The sequence below is a fragment of the Hippocampus comes genome, unplaced genomic scaffold (genome assembly GCF_001891065.2).
Source record: "Hippocampus comes isolate QL1 unplaced genomic scaffold, H_comes_QL1_v1.1 scaffold35, whole genome shotgun sequence".
NCBI classification, from domain to species: Eukaryota; Metazoa; Chordata; class Actinopteri; order Syngnathiformes; family Syngnathidae; genus Hippocampus; species Hippocampus comes.
Genome location: NW_017805279.1, coordinates 381320 through 399895, shown reverse-complemented (window position 1 = coordinate 399895; position 18576 = coordinate 381320). Strand labels below are relative to the sequence as shown.

General features: G+C 46.2%; 1 protein-coding gene across 1 annotated transcript in view; it reads left to right on the top strand.

Annotated features, from left to right (window-relative positions):
- Positions 1-7998: 7998 nt before the first annotated feature.
- The window catches only part of LOC109516373 (nectin-2-like), a 104653-nt gene continuing 94075 nt past the window's right edge, over positions 7999-18576 (top strand). Inside the window, exon 1 of the mRNA XM_019870881.1 lies at positions 7999-9260. Coding sequence (XP_019726440.1) covers positions 9164-9260 — 97 coding nt within the window. The 5' untranslated portion in view covers positions 7999-9163. The remainder of the gene's footprint in view (positions 9261-18576) is intronic.

Sequence of the window (18576 nt, the reverse complement as noted above, 5' to 3'; positions counted from 1 at the left end):
AATGCAATGTGTTGATGTTTTATGGTCTTATGTTTTTCAGTGCTTCGTGAGATTTCTTTTTTTTTTTGCCATCTTTACGCTATTGCAAACTCTTTTAAGGGGTGGGGGTGTCAATTATTTACGGATTGTCACTTATTGGGGCAAGAAATATGTATGCCTGTATATTGGACCCCACCTTCAAAACCCATATCGCGGCTCATTGTCCACTCAGCTACTTTATTGAAGATTTAAAAAAAAAACTTTTTTTTTTTAAGTTTTTGTACCATCACACACCCCCTCAAACTCACTTCCACTCAACCCCCCTCATTCCCAAACTTGTCCCCTTCACCTTCCCACTCACACTCATTAACCCCAAACCTATATAAACCCGGGCGCACCCCCAAACATTCCCCCCACGTCAAGTTACCCTGGTTTTTCTTCCCGACGTGAAGCAAGATGACTTGGTCTCTTTGTCACTGCTGGGGGGCTAAACAGGGATTAGGCTGACACACACACACACACACACACACACACACACACACACACAGGCACACATGCACACATGCACACGCACACACATCGGAAACAGAGTACATCTGCAAATGAAGTGTTGTTTTATCCCGTGAGATTCATGAACCTCAACAGTGAACATTTTTTATGCTCTCGCACACACCTTCTTAAACGTGTTCTCCAAATGTTGTTTCCTCCCCGCCGGTGCTGAGCCTGTTGTTCTATTTATGGCCGATGTTGACTTGATGTAAGACGATCGCAAAGTGCCTCGCTCCCATCCCTATGCTGCTCGGAGGCGTTTGCGTGCACCCACGCGTGCACGTTCAAGCCTGTCAAGGTGTGCGCGTGCCGTGGAGTGATGGCCACATGCAGCGCAGTTGCGAGCAGATGCGATGTCGGCTAATCGACGCTATTAAATGCGCAAGTGTGTGTGTGTGTGTGTGTGTGTGTGTGTGTGTGTGTGTGTGTGTGTGTGTGTGTGTGTGTGTGTGTGTGTGTGTGTGTTAAACACATAAACGTCGGAGTGGCTCGCGAGTAAAACGCTAAACAAGTTGTATTAGCGTCTCCAAAAGCACTAAAGCTTTTTGGTGCCTCGCGCTGTGGGTGTATTGTAATGTGATGTTACACGCGGTGCCAAACGACAACATTTGCACACAAATAGCGCCGTTAGCTTCTGACGCAGCTTGACGCGCTTGGCTCGTGCTCATTTGCATATTCACTTTAAGGGGCGTTAAATTCAGACCGTTCTGCTCCTCTTGTTTATCACCTTCAACCTAAGAGTGTAAAATAAGGTCAAACTATTTACTAAGTGTAGTGTTTTTGTAACGTGTGAATGCGCATTCTGGTTTGGCCGTGTGTGATGTCACGTTAGTTTGTGCTAGCATGCTAGCTAATCCTGTTCACAGGCTTCCTGAGAAGATGGTTTGTTTGTGTCGGATTATGTACCTTATTATATCTAGTGAAAACCCACGAAAAAAAACATTTTAAAAAGCGAAAATGATTAAAAAAAAATTGAAAACAAACTGAAACTACATCTTTTATGAAACTGATGTACAGTATATGAGTTTTTGGGGTTTATTACAAATATTTAAAACAACAAAACCAAAAGAATAAAAACAAAACTAAAACAAGAATAAAAACAAAACAACAAACAAGCCTTTTCTAAAAACTAATTAAAAATTAAACCTCACACTAATAAAATCTGATACTTACCGAATAGTCGTTTCGTAACTTGGCTTCCTGATTGTTTACATGCTAGATACGTGGCCTTGATACTTGATGATCCTCCCTGGTTTGTAAGTGCTTCCTCCTGACTAAATGCATGCAGACAGACAATATAACAATAGTCACATAGTCTGTCTTTATCCTCTGCGAAGAATGACTAATAGGACTGCTGCTTACTGTCGACTGACGCTCTCTATACCCGTAAATCTGACACCGCTATTCAGTATGTCAGTTCGTGATGTTATAAAGTGCGTTTTTGGCAAGCCGATGCAACTGCGTCTCTCTCGAATAAAAGCTTCCAGTCTAGCGGCTTCCGTGGAGAACATCACGTTAGCGTCGCGTTAACAGGATGCTAACATGATGTTCGTTTACCATCGCTTCCTCGCGCCACTTAATTCCTCCTCGTTTCCTCTCCACCTCGCACGTTTGCACTCGCTGCACTCCTATCTATGCACGTCACACGCCATTGGCCTTAATAGCGCTCATTTATGTGCCCCGGGTTGTATTTCATAATTGAAATGAGGCCTCCGCAATTCTTACTTTTGGACACTTCATTAGGGACGCCCACACCTTACATCCATCCATCCATTTTCCGATCCGCTTATCCTCACAAGGGTCGCTGGGACAGGCTTCAGTTCACCCGCTGAAGGGGATCTTTAGCGACAAAAGACAGTCAAATTATAAGGAACAGATCCCCATCGGATGCGCTGCGATTCAGTGCAAGCACCAAAATAAACACCGAACATTATTCTCTTGTTCAAGGCAGAATTTATATCTCGGATCTCATTAGTTTGTGGACTCGACACACACACACCACAATAAAATATGAACGTGTGCAGTCATCGTAAATAGAGCTCGTGTTGATGTCGTTGTGATGTAAATAAACCTCAAGAGAAGCAAAGTCTAATTAATTGTAAACAAAGCACCTTGAGCCTGCTGGTGAGGCTGATGGGAGGGGGTCGGATGGTGTTTTTGTGAGTAAGGCGGGGGGGGGGGGGGGCTGACGGTGGTGAAGATGGAGGGAGTGAGTGAGAAGAAAGAAAACAAAAGTCATGGGAGGCCGGGATGAGACGACGAAAGAGGGAGGAAGTGGCGACAAGTAGGGAAGGCTTCAAAGGAGCGGCGACGAAGGCAAACGTGACGAGGAGGGAAGAGACAAGGCGGAGGTATTTTGGGGAGGTGTGTGTGTGTGTGCGTGTGCGGAGAACACATCCTCCCAGGGGCTATGTGTATTTGCAGCGCTTTAATGTCTTTAATTAAAGCCAACAGTGTTCCTCTCTCGCCGCAGCGCTAGCCAAGCAACACTTGGATATGCAGCCCGCCTAATGAAGGCGAGACCCCCCTCCCAGCTCCCACCCAACCACCACCACCACCATCATCATCACCATATCCAGGGTGGCTGGAGGTCATGGACACCAGGGTGAGCAGGGTTGGGGCTCCATTCTAAAAAGGCCAAAGCTGCAAAGAGATCTAGGTCGGAAAGCTGTTTGAGCATTTGAAGTTCAGTTTAAGGTCCATGTACTTGGACACTGCGCACGAGTAGAACAAATACTTTTTTTCCACTACGAGCACCAAATTTGGCCGACTAGTACGAACTTGGGAGTTTGTACTGCACTCGTTACTCTATGAAGACTAGTAGTACGCAAAAAAAGGGGGTCTAAATAGGCCCAACTTTTGTGAATATCCTTTTTTACCCAAAACGTTGGGTGAAATCCCTCATATTGGGTTATATTTATAAAAGAAGACACATTGGGTTACTTTTAATTCAGCAGTTTTAAAGGTGTCATATTTTTTAGGTCCAACTTGAGTGCCAGCTTGTGGAGCGTGGCTTTGGCCTGGCGTGGACACTTCAGAGTGCCTCGTTGTCAACTTTAAGTGCCTGCACGTCACAGGAAGGGATGGCCTAAGAGCAAGTGAAATTATTATTTTTGTGATGTGACAGCCAGCGTGTAGCAGGTTGCTGACATGTTGGGCTGTAATGTTGACTTTCATTGATTTTCATCCTTGTCTCTTTGCCCCTGAAAAGCACTCGGACTTTGCCTTGTGTATGAATGGCGCCATCCAAATAAATTCGTCCTGCTTCGTCTAAATGTGCAGGCCGCTGACGGATACACCGTCACATTGCCCCGCCGGCTTGCTTAATCAATCTGACTTCCTCGCCGCGCGGCCGCGGGGGCGCTCGTTGCCCTGCTTCCTTGCCTGCTCGCACGGCCCCAGCATCACGGAGGCTGCTTGTGAGTAAGGCGGGGGGGGGTGGGGGCTGACGGTGGTGAAGATGGAGGGAGTGAGTGAGAAGAAAGAAAACAAAAGTCATGGGAGGCCGGGATGAGACGACGAAAGAGGGAGGAAGTGGCGACAAGTAGGGAAGGCTTCAAAGGAGCGGCGACGAAGGCAAACGTGACGAGGAGGGAAGAGACAAGGCGGAGGTATTTTGGGGAGGTGTGTGTGTGTGTGCGTGTGCGGAGAACACATCCTCCCAGGGGCTATGTGTATTTGCAGCGCTTTAATGTCTTTAATTAAAGCCAACAGTGTTCCTCTCTCGCCGCAGCGCTAGCCAAGCAACACTTGGATATGCAGCCCGCCTAATGAAGGCGAGACCCCCCTCCCAGCTCCCACCCAACCACCACCACCACCATCATCATCACCATATCCAGGGTGGCTGGAGGTCATGGACACCAGGGTGAGCAGGGTTGGGGCTCCATTCTAAAAAGGCCAAAGCTGCAAAGAGATCTAGGTCGGAAAGCTGTTTGAGCATTTGAAGTTCAGTTTAAGGTCCATGTACTTGGACACTGCGCACGAGTAGAACAAATACTTTTTTTCCACTACGAGCACCAAATTTGGCCGACTAGTACGAACTTGGGAGTTTGTACTGCACTCGTTACTCTATGAAGACTAGTAGTACGCAAAAAAAGGGGGTCTAAATAGGCCCAACTTTTGTGAATATCCTTTTTTACCCAAAACGTTGGGTGAAATCCCTCATATTGGGTTATATTTATAAAAGAAGACACATTGGGTTACTTTTAATTCAGCAGTTTTAAAGGTGTCATATTTTTTAGGTCCAACTTGAGTGCCAGCTTGTGGAGCGTGGCTTTGGCCTGGCGTGGACACTTCAGAGTGCCTCGTTGTCAACTTTAAGTGCCTGCACGTCACAGGAAGGGATGGCCTAAGAGCAAGTGAAATTATTATTTTTGTGATGTGACAGCCAGCGTGTAGCAGGTTGCTGACATGTTGGGCTGTAATGTTGACTTTCATTGATTTTCATCCTTGTCTCTTTGCCCCTGAAAAGCACTCGGACTTTGCCTTGTGTATGAATGGCGCCATCCAAATAAATTCGTCCTGCTTCGTCTAAATGTGCAGGCCGCTGACGGATACACCGTCACATTGCCCCGCCGGCTTGCTTAATCAATCTGACTTCCTCGCCGCGCGGCCGCGGGGGCGCTCGTTGCCCTGCTTCCTTGCCTGCTCGCACGGCCCCAGCATCACGGAGGCTGCAGCCATGGCAACCGAAGCCGGATGCCGTGTGCAGGGAAGCCTTCGTCACGCTTGGGTTTTTTTTTTTTTTTTTCTCCTCTTAGCTTTTACACACAGACGTGGGCCAAGTCTAAAGTTCGGGGTTCGAATCCGGGCTCGAACCCGAATCTCCGACCTGTGGTGCAGAGTTGCTACTGTGCCTGCCTTGCGTAAACAGGCCTGATCAATAACAGACATTTGCAAGTAAAAGAGAGTTAAAAAAAAAAAACAGCATGCTTGCCAAGACTATTGGCTATCTGTTGACCTGCCCCCTCATCCCTCATTGCGAAGCCTGCAACCCATCACTTGGTTGCTATGGTGACCAGCCCACAAAATAACTGACGGGCACCTTTTGATCCTTTCCCCCACCCCCCACAGAAACCGAAAGATGATAGCCGCCGCCTCCGTCGATCACAGCTCCTGCTTTCAATCTACAGCCACACAAACATGCCATGTGTGCGTGCGTGTGCGTGTGTGTATTACTTAGCGTAGCCTTGACTGCGCCGCTGCAGGTTAGCTTCAGAGGTACACTGAAGTAAATACATCTGCGGTCTGGGCCGGCCATCTGTCACCAGGCTATGAGTTGATTCATACCAGGACGTGCACTGACAGCTGGGGCGGATGGCAGGGGGGGCGCAGGAGGCAGTGATGGAGGTATGGATGGTGGAAGGGGAGAGGTGAAGGCCGCGGGCAATTAAGGCGTCCAGGCCAAAAAGTGCAGCCTGCTATACTTGGAAAGCGAAAGACAGAAGAAAATCATTGGTAATAACGATAAAAATAGAAAGCACAATCTCTGTCGAAATGCAGAAAAGCTGACGAATGATTGCAATGATTTGGGTTTGGTTGCGATGGAAGAAACGTGAGGGGGAATATAAATAATTGCGACCAGTTTGTAAAACGTCAACGTTTGTCTTAGTGACTTTCGTTCTGTGGTAATCATCATTCATTTGTCATAATTTAACAGACAGGTGTAGTCAAATATCGTTTTTTTTTTCCTGGCATGATACCAGCATTAATTACAGACAGTACGGCCATCCAATGTCCAAATATTCACATTTCTTCATCTCTTCATGTACATTAACACTGTACCGTGGTAATTATTGTATCTCAAGTACTTCTGATGTTGTTTTATCATCGGTATCGTGATACTGATGGTGTCATGATACGATTGTGCAATTGATAGCCGAAGGTTTTATTGTGATATAGCTGGAATGATGAGATCAACTTTATTAGTTCCACAATGTGGATATTTGCATCCATAATTATGATAATATTGTAACTTGACTCTTAGCATATACGTCAGTATCATGATACTGCTGGTATCATGTTACTGGAATTATTGCCCTAATAATGCTGTTAGATTGTGATGTTGCTCATATCATAATACCTGAGTTGGTATGATTACCGGTATCATGATACTTCTGGTATTGTGATACTACTCGAATCGTACTGTGATAGTATTGGTATTCTGACACCGTATATCACAAAATTGTCATATCCAACCCTACTTTGTTGTTCTGTTGCAAGTTTGAGCAAACTTTCAAATGTAACAGAAAATTGACTGACAGTTTATTTTGAGTTTGAGGCTGCAATCATGTTGACCTGCCTGCATGTGGTGCACTGTGGCTACAACACGCACACACCGAATGTGGAACCTTCTGTGAAGGCTTCCCTGCCTTGCTGAGATTGATCTGTTTGAGTCAGGAGCCAAAATAGAGGGTGGGCCAGTTTACAGATGGCTAACGAGGTGGGCAGGCTCGCGGGGTCTCCGGGGGGGTCCACCAGAATGATATCAATAAAATCTTTATCATCTCTATTTTCATTTTTGGGCTGTAAAACTTTGCAACTGTCACGTCTGTCATGTCTGAAGTGGCAGGAGGCTGTGGTTGCATTATTGTGTTGTTGTCATGCTCCATGTTAGCGTGTTTGCGTGTCTTGGACTTAAAAGCCGTCTCCTGTAAGTGCCGTCTCTTGCTGGCTGAAGCCAAACGTTGCTGTAACTTAGCTGCCTGCCTTTGAAGCTTTGTTACCATCAAAGCTGAGCTGTGCGGCGGTGGAGAAGAGGAAAGAGGAAGAAAGTTAGAGGGAGCGTAAGATGAGGGAGATGAAGAGGTGGAGGTGGAAGAGAGGGAGGGAGAAAAGAAAAGGAGCAAATGAAGGAAGAGGTGGGGGAAGAATAGGAGCGAGAGAAGGAGACAGAAGAAGAGAAGGAAGACAAGAAAGAGGTGGGGAAGAGAAGAGTAGGAAAAGAAGGTAGAAAAGGATGAAAAATATGACTGGGAGGAGGAGGTGGAGGAAGAAGATGAAGTGGAGGAGATGGCGAAGTCCAGAAAGAGGAGGAGAAAGAATACGCAACTATATCTCCACAGACTGACAAGACATAACAAAAAATGCACAAGACAAGTGGCTGGAGAAACCTGATTGGTTATCGCAAGGAAACAGGGCTGATGAGAACAGGTGCAGACAAGACACAGCAAGCACCACATGAAGACATGAACAAGAGACGCATGCAGGAAGACACAAAGTGGAACCAAACTAAGCGCAATCAAACACAAAAAAAAAACATGACACAACTATTTTTTTTTTTTTTTGCCAAATGGAGGGACTAAAGAAACATTCATTTATGCTTTATGCATTTCCCCCCTCAAAACAGGAACATTTTCAACCACGTTTTATTGCACATTTTCTCCCTGCAGCTCAGAGTGCTGGTGGACTGCTGTCATCAATCATCATTTTGATGGCCCGTGTGCCCCCCCCCCCCCACCGCCCCTCAAATTGAAGGCCCGAGCACCGCTCCCCGGTGCACATTGACTTCAATAAGCCTATTTTTCTTTTGATTGGCAGAACACTATTATTCCATAAATCTAAAGCTAAATGGGAATATCAGGTTCTGTCAAACCAGGTATGAAGGATTCAATACTTTAGTTGTGTTTGTGTGTGTGTGTGTGTGTGTGTGTGTGTGTGTGTGTGTGTGAGATAGAGAGAGGGCGGGGGGTACTGTCAAACTAAGCATAATATAAAAACGATTACACAATGCCTGCTAAAAACAACCACTGAGCTTTGCCTTCATGCCTGCTAGCTTAATGCGAACACATCACGGGAAACGTCGCATGCAGCGATTAGCATCTTTGTAGCGGCATTAAAGTTTTAAGCAAGCGATATTTTGAGCACAAACTGCCAACAACACGACAGACGGTCATTAATTCTTTATCCTCTCCGAGGGGCGACCAATTTTCTTGCCGAGTTGTGACGTTTCCTTGTCGAACCGTACAGTATGTTTGGATTATACTGCCCCCAGGTGGTCAAGGCGTGCCCACACGATTGAGATTCACAACTTGTATTGAATTGAATGAGCAAATGTGACAAGCTTATTTTTTATTGTACTTCTGTCATTATTTTAATATTAGTGAGGGCCCTTTTTTCTCTCTCGGAAAGATGAACATGACAAAATGTTCTGGTTTTTGGGGGAGGCTGGAACATATTCAATGCATGTCGGCTGTTGTCCTCTTGGTGTCGCTGTTCTGACATCACAGTTCCATTTCGCGCTGGCGGGGCTTCACACGCTCGCTCACAAACACCTTCACGCATTCATTCACTCACTCACACACAAACACACACACACTTTTTTCCCCGCTCGTTCGCTCGCTCGCTCCTCACACCGTCACTCGGGCATCCTGCGGGGGGCTGAGAGTGCGCAGTGCGGCCGGCCCACCCGGGGAGTGGTTCCTCTCCTCGCCGTCAGTCACGCAGCCGGAGGAGGCGCGCACGCAACGCAGACGCGAGCCGCGCACGTCGCCAACCTGGCCGCGAGTCCCCAATCAAGCACACAAGCGCACACACAAACGAGCGTGCGCGCGCACGCACGCACGCAGAAGTTCGTGGACTAATCTGGCTCTTGTGGATTTTCCCCTGACGTCCACCTGCTCCGGCGTGTGCAACAATGGCCAGAGACGGCGCTCGGTCCTCCTCGCGGTCCGCAAGCCGACTGCTGCCGCCGCTGCTGCTGGCGTCGACTTGGCTCCTCCTCGCCGGCCCGGGTAAGCTCACCGCGGCGGGGCACGCTCGGAAAAGTTTACGGTGGCTGTCACCGATGAGGTCCCACGTGTGGACTTGAGTGTGGTTCGCTTCTGTTTGCTGCTGCTTAAATCGTCGGCTTCGGGCTGCAGGTGACCGTTGAGAGAGCTTTAATCCGCCTTGAGCCGCCGCGCTCGGTTCGCGTTCACCTGCTGGAATGTGCTGTTGAACACCCGCGGAGCCGCCGCCGTTGCCGTGAATGGCAGGAGAGCGCACCTGCTTGTCACGGGAGAGGACACTTATCGCTTTATTATTAGCTGGACAATGTCACCCCGCGCGTGTTGAGTGCGATCAAAACATCTATCAGCATTTGATTTACGGCACCGTCCCCCACCACTCCCCAAGGCATTTGCCGTGCACGTTTTTGCACGTGGCCCATCTCGGCGCGCACGAGCCCACACGCTCTATAAATAACTGTGATTAATTAAGACGCCTGCCTTCACACGGCAACTTTGTAAGAGATTGCAAGTTATTGATCGGGACTGTATTTCGCCCCTAGATGCAAATTGATCAGGATTGATGGTAAAGCTTGAAAGTGGTTCGGTCGTTAAAAACACAAGGGGGGCCACGCCCATCTCGGCTCCGAGCACGGGTGCAAAAGATGCTGTTTAGGGTTGAAACCTGTGGGTAGTTGCTCAATTTTGCGTCAACGCATACCAGTGGACGCGTGTTTTCAATTGGAACACTCGTTTGATGTTGACGGCATCAAAGGGTAAACTTTGATGTCTTGTTGTTGGATTGACATCAGATGCCCGCTGGGATGATTGATTAGGCGGGAGGTTAACTCTTGAAAGTGGTTTAGTAATGAAAAAAATAAAAAATTTAAAAAACAGAGCATGAAAGAGTTCGGCCATTTCTGCTCTTGTGTGTGCTGATCATGCTGTCTGTGTTTGCCCGCAAATTTGATTTCATATTGAAACCAACAAGAAGGATGACAACCACCTTCTCTTTCAGAATGTGCGCAAGCGTTTGTGTTTGACATGTGACTGCTTGATTTTCATAATTGATCAGACGATGGTATATGTACTGGTTGTGGCTTCTTATTGAAAAACCAAAATCAATTGACTCCGCCCCTCTTCTCTGTTAGCTTGTGTGTAAAGCAGCCGTTTGTGTTTTTGCTCGATTTTTGCCTCCAGATACAATTGCTCGTCCTTCAGGTTAACTATGGAAAGTGGCACTTTAATGAAAAACATAAATATCTCCTCCCTGAGCGGCTTTATCGGCAAACTAGGCAGGATACGCAAAAGAGTCTCAACGGCCTGAAATCTGACACAAAATCGTCCATTTTGGTCTTGAAGTAGCCATTTTGGGTGAATTGAACAGAAACTGCTTGCGGCTTTTAATGATTATTGCTTTGGTGTGCTGTACTGTTGACAAGACCGCATTCATGTGTTCCTCATTTTGTTATGCCTTGCTTGGATATTTGAATGTGAAACAGTGCAGCGCCAAGCCTCAGGCAATGCCGCTGTCCTGCTTTGTTAGTTCAAAGCCATGCGCGGTGAATTATTTTTGAGGGGGGGCGGATGTCGCCTCGACGTAAAACATCACGAGTTGATTTATCAGCCGTCGAGGACTTTCCTCAGACTGCTGGTTTCTCATATTATGACTGCGGGCATGCTGGCGCTCCAACTGGTTTTGCGTGATTCTGCCGGTCAATTGGCAATGTTTGTCAACAGCGGGTGGCTGAGTAGGCTACAACACACGAATCTTCCCGCCGTTAAAAAAAAAAAAAAAAAAAAATAGCCCAACATGTTTTTTTTTTCACCCAAAGAATTCACTCAGCACCAAGCTAGGTTGAATGAAATTATGCTAAAATGCTAGCCTGTTAGCTTTACCATGATCAAGGTCGTTTTATTTGTTGCTATTGTGAAAGGCTAAAGTCAAGTGAAAATAAATATCTTAATGAATACTTTAAATCCCCAAATGTAGAATAATGTTACAAAGTTATTGAAAATCAAGCCTATCCGCTTAAAAACGGATGCTATTTCGTTTAGCATCTTTTTCATGTCCACATGTAAGTCCTGATTAGAGGCGCAAATGTACAGTATACCCACAAAAAGCCTCCGCTAGCTGAAATATATCCCACCTGGTCAGACAACGAAGCACTCTAAAGCGGCCAAGCTAGTTGAAACCCCTTGTTTTCATGATATTCCAACATGCATCATGTAATTAGAAACTTTTAAAGGGTTTGTTTAGTAATGGAGCCATCTGAGAACGCTTTGGCTTTTTGACCCCGAGCCGAACGTGTGCTGTCACTCTAAATTGGCATATCCCGACTCTCTTCACCTGAAGGCAGCTTTTGGCAAGCCCATTAGCGCGACGCCGTGCCTCTCGAGGCTTCCCCCCCGCAACAACCCGTCCAGGTGAGAAGCATTTTAATGAACGATTTAATGCCGGCGAAAAACCCAGCTAAAGTATCGTCTGCTTCCCGTGGCGTGTTTTCTGTCCGTGAGCTCTGGTTTCGGAATTGAGACGGAGGTAACGCCGTGGCGGATGGGGTGTGGGGGTGGGTGGGGCAACAAGTTCTTTAGCAGCTATGCTAATTAAGTGACGCCACAACACCTCTATAGATGCGACCCCGTTCTGAAATGTCAACAATGTGTTTGCCATTGATGAGCTTATCAGTCGGAGAGCAGGCGCCGATGATTATCGCTTCTTGAGCGGCGCGGCCTGATTGTGCACAGTTTTTATTAATGACTCATCCGGTGGCGCTTAGTTGTGGCGAGGATGGTGACGGTGAGCTTTCGTCACCTTCCGAGATCGCTATCGCTGGGGGTGTGGGGCGAGGGGTGGGGGCAATAATAATAAAAAAATATATAATTTTTTTCATGAAAGGTCAAGATGAAGTTTGAGTGTAATAATTGTAATGATTTGAGTCCGTGCTGTTCATCGGTTATCAGTGTGTTCGGCTGCCCTTTTACATTTTCTCTTTGGCTTGTAAATTTACACAAATATTGGGCCTGCGGGGAGCTGAATTTTCAAAACAATGACACAAAGAGCTACCTGGGCTAATGCTCCGCCCACACGCAATGACAATATAATTGAAACACCCTTCCTGTGTGTTTTAGAGCATGTCTTCTTGAGACTTTTGTGCGGGTTGTCTTATGATAGACATGTCCGCTAAATTTCAAGTTGCGAAGCAGAACCGTCTCCTGGGGCTGAATTTTATTTGTTGATAACTCCAGAAATGGCTTCAGAGCATTTCTGTATAAGGGAAATCTTGAAAAATGTTAGCGTCAAAACTATTAAAAGAGGACGTTTGTCGTGTGTGCTCATGCCCAAATGACAAAAGTAAATAAATAATCCTATTTGGACACATGGTGGCCTTAGCAACCCAAGACCGAGTTCCATTTGCAAAATCAGTCACCTTTAAAAAAAAAAAAAAAAAGTAATTCTTTTGCCGTAAAGGTCCACAGCTCTCTGTGGCTCATGGAGCATCGACGAAATGTCAAGAGACTGTCTTGAGAGTAGTGGTTCTTTATGTGTGTGTGTGTGTGTGTGTGTGTGTGTGTTTTAGCGCACACTGCCTTTGCCTACTTTTCACATGCACAATAAAGCCAAGCCGCGAGTGGACTTATTGTTCCAGCGCGCTCGAAAAGCCAACTTGATCTTTTCCCCCCACTTCAGTTTTCATGTCGGCCTTCCCGGAAAGCGGTGACAAGTTTCCTTCCCCCTTTCCATTTTCCGCACTCGTCGCATGCGACACTTTCACGCATCGCACCGTTTGTGTGACATCACAACATGGCGTGATAACTTCGTATGCGTGTTGCTTTGAATCGAGTTTTCCTGAGTCCCGATTTGTCGGCTACTGGTCTTGCTGGGATTTAAAAATGTGAATGGTGAACGGTCGCAATTTGGCAGATGTAACAGCCAATCCAAATGAACTTTCTGAATTTAAGAAAAAAAACCCCATCAACAACTTCTGAAAATATCAACGCACGTTCTATTATTCTTACTCTGTTTCCCTTTTTTGACAATCGCACCATGTTTTTGCGGTTCAACCAAACTAATACAGTACAGGATCTTGTATGTGGCGTGTTTTCTGACAATGTTTTTTTCGGCCTTTTTTGTGGCTCGTGATAGGCATGCTTGCAACATTTTCTATTGCCTGCTTCAGACTGTTTGAACATTATGGCCTGTGATGACGATGACAGACTGATGACAGGCGTGCAGGGTAAAAAGAAAAAAAAAAACGGAGGCAGTTTTTCTGCGATGAAAGGCCGGCGGACATTTCCAGGCGGTTGCGTCACGTTGTTTGTCTTTTCTCACGCTCACTTGGTGGGGTGCTTTATCGATCCGCAGTCTTAATGACCCGGCATGCGCCTAATGAGCATTGTGCCTCGCAGCCTCTTGCATTATGCATCCCACCTAAATCACACTTCCTGTTTTGCAAGCCGATGTGACCATTTGGAAATGGTCGCCATGGATACGGCCGATGAGGCCGTCTGCCGTCTCTCGCGAGCAGTGCTGTGAGGGTTTTATTTTTTTTGGCGTGGACGATGAGTTAGCATCGCTGGCATCTGGTCGGGAGAGGCCCAGGTGAGCGGGTGAGAGGAAGGCGGTGTTGACGTGGGAGGTTTCGTCAGTGCTCGGAAGCACTTGTGGATTCTTCAGCAGGTCGACACTCGCTCAGCCACACGTTGACGAGAGCTGAAGTCGTCGCTTTCTTAGCAGCGCATGACACTGGGCATAGGATATGCTTACTTGTCCATACAGAAAGTCTATGATGTCATCACGTGATTTTCGTAGTTAATCTGGTTAAAAACAAATAGTACGAAAACCAAAGTGATCTATCCAATAGGAAACAATGTAAAGGGAATTAATTTGTTTTAGACACCTCAAAATATTTACAAAGATACAGTTTAGAGAGAGGAACTACAGTTTAATAAACAAAAGTCTCAAACTGGCAAACTGGGGGAAAGCGAGGGTGGATGGAAAGGCTATCAGGGCACCCCAAACATGTTGGCGGGGGTGGCGGCTGGGAGCCACCTGTCGACACATAGATCATTTATAAAATGTTTCAGTAAAATATGTCTGCGATTGTGGCAAGGCAATGTGGCAGTAACTGTTGAGTGGCAGAGCTTCCTTTGTGTAGTTTCACACAACACAAGCTGATTGGAGCGCATTGGTGCGCTATTATGTGACTTTGTGTTTACAAATCGCAAAACTGTCTGCTGAGTTGAACATTTTGGTTATTTCTTATTTTCTCATTATTCCCAGCTGAGATGTCAACAAAAAAAAAGACTCGTATATTGCCGTGCAGCATGATTAGTCTTTTTTTTTTTTTTTTTTTTTTTGCCGCAATACCCCCTTCCATCAGCAAAGGCCAAATTAATGTTGATGATCCTAAATCATTATCCCGTGGTGTGGTGTGTGAAGGATTTTTCCTGCCCAGGAAGTCTGTTAAAAATAAATAAAATACATTTAAAAAAAAATCTAAATCATATCCGTCGTTGGCCAACTCGTCACTCTGATTGGGCGCCACCCATGTCACTCACCAGCCCCGGCCCCGGCCTTTTACAACCTTGCACGCTCAAAATTCGCGGACACGACAGTATCATAACCACGCTGCATTCCAGTGTCGTCTCACTCTTTCTCTTTGTTTCTGCATTCTTGTACTGGCGACTCTCTCTTCCAGCCATCCTGGCAAGCTTCCGCGTCCAAGGCCCTTTTGTTGGAACAGCTTTTTGTAGGGATTGGAAAGGCTGCCACTGCGCCCCCCTTAACACACACACACACACACATACACACACACTTCTTCTATCAGCCTTCCAAACACTCACTTTTTATTCAGTCTCATAGTTTAAACAGCAAGGGCGCAAGAGGCGAAATGTTTCGAGTCCTTTCCAATCAATTTAAAAGCTGCTCTCACTATCCGTGGAGGTTAAATTATCTTCGCATTTGGAGATAGCCACTTTTCACTTCCTCTGTGTGCGATGCATACGCATCCTTTTTTTTTTTCCCAAAATGGTAGCACGGTTACATTTTTACAGCCGCGTACATGTTAGGGATCATTTCCTCTTCGGGACCTCGCTGACTTCTTGTGGGTGGCTGGTGATGAGTAGGAAGCGGAAAGGTTTCCATCGTGGCGTCTGCAGTGCGTCTGCCCATCGACATTGGCCCTCTCCTTCCTGTCGGGCATCCTGTGAGACATGACTGAGTCGTACTCGGTGTTCGAGTGCCGCCCCAGCATGGAGCGCTGTTAAGTTTAGTTCGTGAGGTTAAAAGTTATTTTCTTTATCAGCTGTGATTCCTCGTTGAAATCATTTTTATCCAGCAGCGCAAATGATTCTGGCAACAATCATTGATTTGCTTCATGGCAACCAAACTTGATGTCTCACTGTGAAAGACAATAATAATAATAATAATAATAATAATTCAGCCCATGCAGCCAGTTTTACTTGGCAACATGAAATTTGGAAGGCATGTCAATCATGAGGAGACCCACAAAAAAAAATAATAATAACAATAATAATAATTCAGCCCATGCAGCCAGTTTTACTTGGCAACATGAAATTTGGAAGGCATGTCAATCATGAGTAGACCCACAAAAAAATAATAATAATAATAATAATTCAGTCCATGCAGCCAGTTTTACTTGGCAACATGAAATTTGGAAGGCATGTCAATCATGAGTAGACCCACAAAAAAAATAAATAAATAACAATAATAATAATAATAATTCAGCCCATGCAGCCAGTTTTACTTGGCAACATGAAATTTGGAAGGCATGTCAATCATGAGTAGACCCACAAAAACAAACCAAAAAAAAAAAAAAAAAACAATAATAATCATAATAATTCAGCCCATGCAGCCAGTTTTACTTGGCAACATGAAATTTGGAAGGCATGTCAATCATGAGTAGACCCACAAAAAAAAAAAAAAGCCACAGCACGACCGCCATTTCAGCTCAGTCATGTATGTCGTCGATTGCCGCTGGCATCACTGTTCAAAATCAATAGTTTTTTGTTCTGCTCTGGAATATGATTGTCAGTAGGATTCTTGTTTGTATCTGCAGCAGCATCCTCCCAACGCTCCAAAAAGAAGAGCCCCTGTTGTTGTTGTTTTTAGCCAGTCATCGAGTGACATGCGACACACAAGTGATGCTGCAAAGCACCCCAGGGGGGCGGCGAGCAGGCTGTCCTGCGCGACGGGGACGCTTCGCCGCGTGTGGTCGGCCATTACTCCCAAACGGGGGAGGACTCTTCCTCGATAAGCGAAATGACAGTCAGCGGGTTGCCTCTTTTACTGTAAATGTCTGCACCTCAGGCAGGTTTTAAGTGTCAGAAACGCCGTCCGGGTTGTAATTACCGCTTGGCTTGCAGTTAGGAATGGTACTGAGCCCCCTCCCTTCGGTGTTGTTGTTTTTTTTTTTCACCCCACAAAAAGTCCATTAAGGGCTAAGAGCATATTAACTGCACACGACTACCCCGTCTTCATCCCGGAGTCTCTTTGCAGGCAGCGATTCCGGTAAGGATGACTTCTTACTCCCCAGGGAGGCTTTTGGAGGCTCCAGTGGTTCTGACAGTAGGGGGGTAATGGGGGGGGGGGGTCTGACTGCCTTGCTGGCCGGGGGGGTACTCATGAGGTGTTTTTGCCTCATTTTCATGTTCGTCCACTTGAACACCCAACATGCACCTCTGCAAACTTTCTGGCAGGTTTGCGAAGTTCATCTCTGTACAGCTTCGGAACAACTTGTGTTGTAACTTTTTGCCGCTTTCTGCGGAAGCCGTGCGGGATTATGTTGCCTCGAGATGAAAAGTCAAGAACAAGTGAAAGTGGTCCGGTTCGGTACTGTACATTTGAGTGAGCCCGTTAAATGGATCACTGTAAACGCTTTGGAGCAGAAGGAACTGTTCAGCCGCCAAGGTACGTTTGCGCAAATGCATTTTTGACTATTACGATGCTTAGTCAGCTCATCGTTTTAGCCCAAGTTGTTAGGTTGGAAACAAAAACATTTTGGATCACAGAAATGCAGATAAAATGCGATCACCAAAATCTTTATTATCAAAAATCGCAAAACCGACAAAGTCCAAAACAGAAAACAGTGGCCACAGGGACAAAACAGTGACCAAACTTACAAAACATGGAACAAATGCAACAAGAACGACGATGACGAGATCGAGAGGTCCAGAAAAGCAACACTTGAGCAAGAGCAGCAACAAGGTCAATAATCCGACAAACACGAAGCATCTTGGAAGTCCCTAAAATACACCAAAGCTTGATCGCATGACAAGACATAGCCACTGAAGGGTCACGCCCAACACTCCAGCTGGTGCTGAAACAAAAACAAGGCAGAGCAGAACATGACACAGGCAGCATAGCTATGGAACCGTTTTTGACAATTCAGCCCCTGCAGCCACAAAAAAAAAAAAAAAAAAAAACTCTCGAAGCCATGCTTGAAATGAGACTGGAAGTTTTGCCGTTTTGCTTTGCGCCGAGCGTGATAGGGTCGTGTTGGCCATTTCCATGGGAACTTGCCCAGAAAATGAGTTCAGATTGCCCCCCCCCCCAAAGTACAAGACAGATGCACCAATATAACGTGTTGAGATCACTTCCTGTTACTTCCTATGTTACCTGAGATGAATTCCCATTTTCATGCCACGCCATTTCTTTGTGATTCTTCCAAAACGTGAGTCAGGCTTGCCTTTGAGCTGATGATGTAACAGCTCGTTAGGAGTCAATATGCGCCGGGCGCGGGAGGTCAAATGCCAATTAGCGCTGCTTCGCGTGCTTCTGGCAGGGAGGACGCGTCGGAATAACACAGAAGAATCCGGAGCGCTTGAGCGGCGACGCTTTGTCGGCAGACTGACGAGAAGCAGCGGCGACGGGAACGTTTGGAGGCGTTGACGAGACGGGCAGATAACCCTCCACAGCAACCCCCCCCCCTCCCTCCCTTTGCCACTCACTGGCCTTTTCCTCACTTTGGCTCGAGACTGACGGCCGCCAGACGACGACGACACGGCGCAGTGGAGTTGGTCACTTAACACTCTCAGGCATCTTCAAAATATTTTTGTTAAAAATAGCACTGTATGATGATCTATAAAAATAAACAATTGGAATGTAAAGAATGAGAGTTAGTGCATCATGATAATTTAATGGCCATTGTGCTGCTCCTTCCGGCATGCACGCCATGGTCACCAGAGGGCAGTGTCATAGAAGATAAAGAATATATGCCCCAGACTATTGTTTTATGTTCTGTTTGCATGTGTTGTCGCTGTTGGTGCTCAGATATACGGGATAAAGGCGCACAATGTACCACAAAATAAATGCTATTTT